Source organism: Diabrotica undecimpunctata, unplaced genomic scaffold, assembly GCF_040954645.1.
Source record: "Diabrotica undecimpunctata isolate CICGRU unplaced genomic scaffold, icDiaUnde3 ctg00003277.1, whole genome shotgun sequence".
In the NCBI taxonomy this organism is placed as follows: domain Eukaryota; kingdom Metazoa; phylum Arthropoda; class Insecta; order Coleoptera; family Chrysomelidae; genus Diabrotica; species Diabrotica undecimpunctata.
Genome location: NW_027314474.1, coordinates 3,169 through 6,396, shown reverse-complemented (window position 1 = coordinate 6,396; position 3,228 = coordinate 3,169). Strand labels below are relative to the sequence as shown.

At 33.1% G+C, this 3,228-nt stretch overlaps 1 protein-coding gene across 1 annotated transcript; it reads right to left on the bottom strand.

Annotated features, from left to right (window-relative positions):
* Positions 1 to 208: 208 nt before the first annotated feature.
* On the bottom strand, positions 209 to 2,837 carry LOC140432221 (rhomboid-related protein 1-like). The gene is made up of 3 exons (XM_072520045.1): positions 2,577 to 2,837; positions 1,560 to 1,770; positions 209 to 1,096 (listed from the first exon to the last, which is right to left on the bottom strand). Exons 1-3 carry the CDS (start codon positions 2,723 to 2,725, stop codon positions 737 to 739), a joined length of 720 nt encoding a protein of 239 aa, XP_072376146.1. The 5' UTR covers positions 2,726 to 2,837; the 3' UTR covers positions 209 to 736.
* Between the last annotated feature and the right edge of the window lie 391 nt (positions 2,838 to 3,228).

Sequence of the window (3,228 nt, the reverse complement as noted above, 5' to 3'; positions counted from 1 at the left end):
TGTTGTTGTACCTTCTGTCGTGCCTGCTGCTGCCTCTGTTGTTGTAATGGTGGTTGTGTCCCTTTGTTTAGTAATTCCTTAAAATATGTCATCCAGGTTCTCTTAATTTCGTTCATATCGCTAATGATTTCACCCTTCTTATTTTTGTCCTCGGTTTGTATCCTTGTCTTAGATGTTTGATAAATTTGTTCCTTAAACTCCCTCTCTATGTTTAGTATCCGTTGGTTTTCATACTTTCTCTTTTCTGCCTGCACAGTTTATCTGCTCTTCGTCTTTTGTTCTCATGTTCTGTTTTTCTCTCTCTAGTACGTCTGAGTATGTAATTCTTATGCGCTTCATTTCTTTCCTGTATAGCTTGTTTGCATTCTTCATCGAACCATGTTTCTTCTCTCCTTCTACAACATTGACAACTAATTGTATGATCTTAAATTTATTTGTTCTTCTTCTCTCCTTGATGGTGTTAGTAATTTCTTCTTCTTATTTTTCTTATTTAAAATCTTTTGAACTGTTAATACTGATTCATCGCTAATATCTATTAGAAAATTAACTGCACTGGCCTTTTCCTCCATCCTTCCATCAAAAAAAGATAAACAAATAAAAGAGATTCTACTCCTCAATCAAAACGCTAGCCACTAAAGATTTCAAAGTTATTTCAGATCATTGATAAATAACTATGTCATATAGGTTTCAGCCTTGTACAGTTTGATATAATTATTAACCAAAGAACGTAAATGTGTCAACTAATAAAAATTGTATGATTAGCAACCTCAAAATTTTCAGACTTCATCTTGATATTCACATTGCAACAGTCAACTTCCATGGGCAGCATAAAATCCAAAAGAATAAAAGTTATTGTCAGTATACATAAAGTTACCAGACAGATATACCATAAATGGTTTTCAAATTTCGTTACTCTGATATTCCGTAAAATATTGACGCCAAATAACAACCCCACCACAGCACCGCCAGCATGGCTTAAGTAGCTAGTTTCATCTCCAACTTCAGTATGACCAAATAGTTTGTAGAATACGTCAATAATGACAACTACGCCGAAGAGAAGCAGGTGGACTGTTGGATGCGTCCATTCCCTCCAATTCTGAAAATAAACAATAACATATCAGAATTAAAAGCGCAAAATACTTAATAGCAATTTCAATTAGTAAGGTCTAGAAACGTACATGCTTCTTCTTTCTATTGGCAAAAAAACAGATTTAAAATTAAACAAGCAAGGGGAAAAACTACTAGGTGATACTATTATAAATACAATTACAGATCTATTATGTTGGAAAATTTGTAGATCAATAACTGCTGAATTTATATTTCACCAGACCAATAATTTGTTTTATACAGCAGTCTTAAGTAAGCGTTTTCACACAATAAATAAATTTGATTACATGATATAAGAATATAGGTGGATAGATAATGTAATAGATTATGTTATTTTAAATTGATACAGATATGTTACTGTTCTTTGATATATATTATGGTACATAATTATTATTCCATATTTCCCGTAAAGTATTTTAACATCGTGCCTTGTTAATCTTGTAAAGGCTTACCAAAATAACTGCAGCAATGTGAGCAGTAAACATTGAGAACACTCCACCACTCCCTCCAACTAAAGTTGATGATCTATCAAGAACAGAATGAGTTAAACAGCCTCCAAAAGCTCCTGCCACATATATCACTACAACCCTCCAACTGTGGACCATCTCTAAGCGTATTCCAAGGAGAATCTGTATGACTAGGTTACCGTACAGATGCATGGTGCTGAAAAAGAAAAATATATAATATATAGATATAATATGTGTTTGTGTTCGTGTATGTGTTTGTCCCAAGAGAAAATATCCAATTAAATTTTTTTTACCTATTTCAATGAAGTTTTATAAAGTTATATACAACGCATAGGCAACATTTGTCCAAGCTCAGCTCTTCTAACAAATACAGCCGATCTCACTTACTAAAAAGTAGACTGAATTAAAGAATCTTTCATAATTTGATGTGGCTAACATGCCAATAGGATACTTTTATAAAAAACTAGTAAAAAATAGCATATTGGCAATGTAGAGAGCAGAGAACAGAATATAGTGATCGTCGTATTGTTGCGTATGATTTATCTCCATATTTATGCATTAGTGTTTTGCAGATTCCTGTGATCTGGTGAATATATCTTGTTGAAGATCGTTCTTATGATCTTTGGCCCTCTGTCTTCAATTGAGTGATACGTCTCTTCGTGGAGAGTTTAACACGTACTTGAACTTTTTTCTTGCTGCACCAGTCATGCTCGCTCGTTGAACCTTTTTCGATCCTCACTCGGAAGTATTCCGAGCTAAAAAAAATCAAGAGTCAAATCAAGAGTACTTCTGTAAAAACCACGAATATGGGGATAAGGCTAATGAAATCTACTTGTTGATTGATACTAGGAGTTCAGTCGATCTTAGCTTACACTAGGTCATGCTTACCTCACAGAATTATGGACCACAGAGTTCTCTCCCTCAACAAGGACTTACTGGTCTTTGGATGAGATTTCTGATTGTTATAGAGTAATATACTATTCTATCTAAATTGCTACTTACTCAGCATGCAACAGCAAATAAGTGACGTATCTGTACACCTGCCTTTTCTTGCAAGGATGGTATCGTAATGCATCAGACAAGACATGCGGCCTTCTATACGTCGAATTTGCATAGAAACAAATTATTTGAATAATGGATAATACAGCCATTCCAAGAATATTTGCTTTATATGTGAACTGTCCTTCGTAAGCTCCAGTGAAAGTGATGGTCCGCTGTAGCTGTGCTGAATTTCGATTTTTCGAAGGGAGGACGACAAATTTGAATATGCTAAAATATAAAATTAATTATGCTATTTACAATAACATTTAGATAATGCAAAAAATAGGTACCGTTCTTTCAGGAATATACATCGAAATCAAATTTTTAAATACAGGGTGTCCACAAATGATACGCCATTTTTTAAAACTTCAAACTACAGTAAGTTAATAATTTTAAATAAGACATTTTATAATTTTAATGAAAAAAAAATTGTTGTTTTTCCAATAGTATTAGGGCAGGGTTTCGTATACCTAAAGTTATTACTTTTGGATATAATTGTGATTTAACGTTAAAGGTAAGATATTTATTGTTTTATTTTAGCAGTCCATGTATGAAGATGTCATAATTGTCATTATTTGTGATTATTTGTAAAGTGATAGAAATAGCTCGTCAG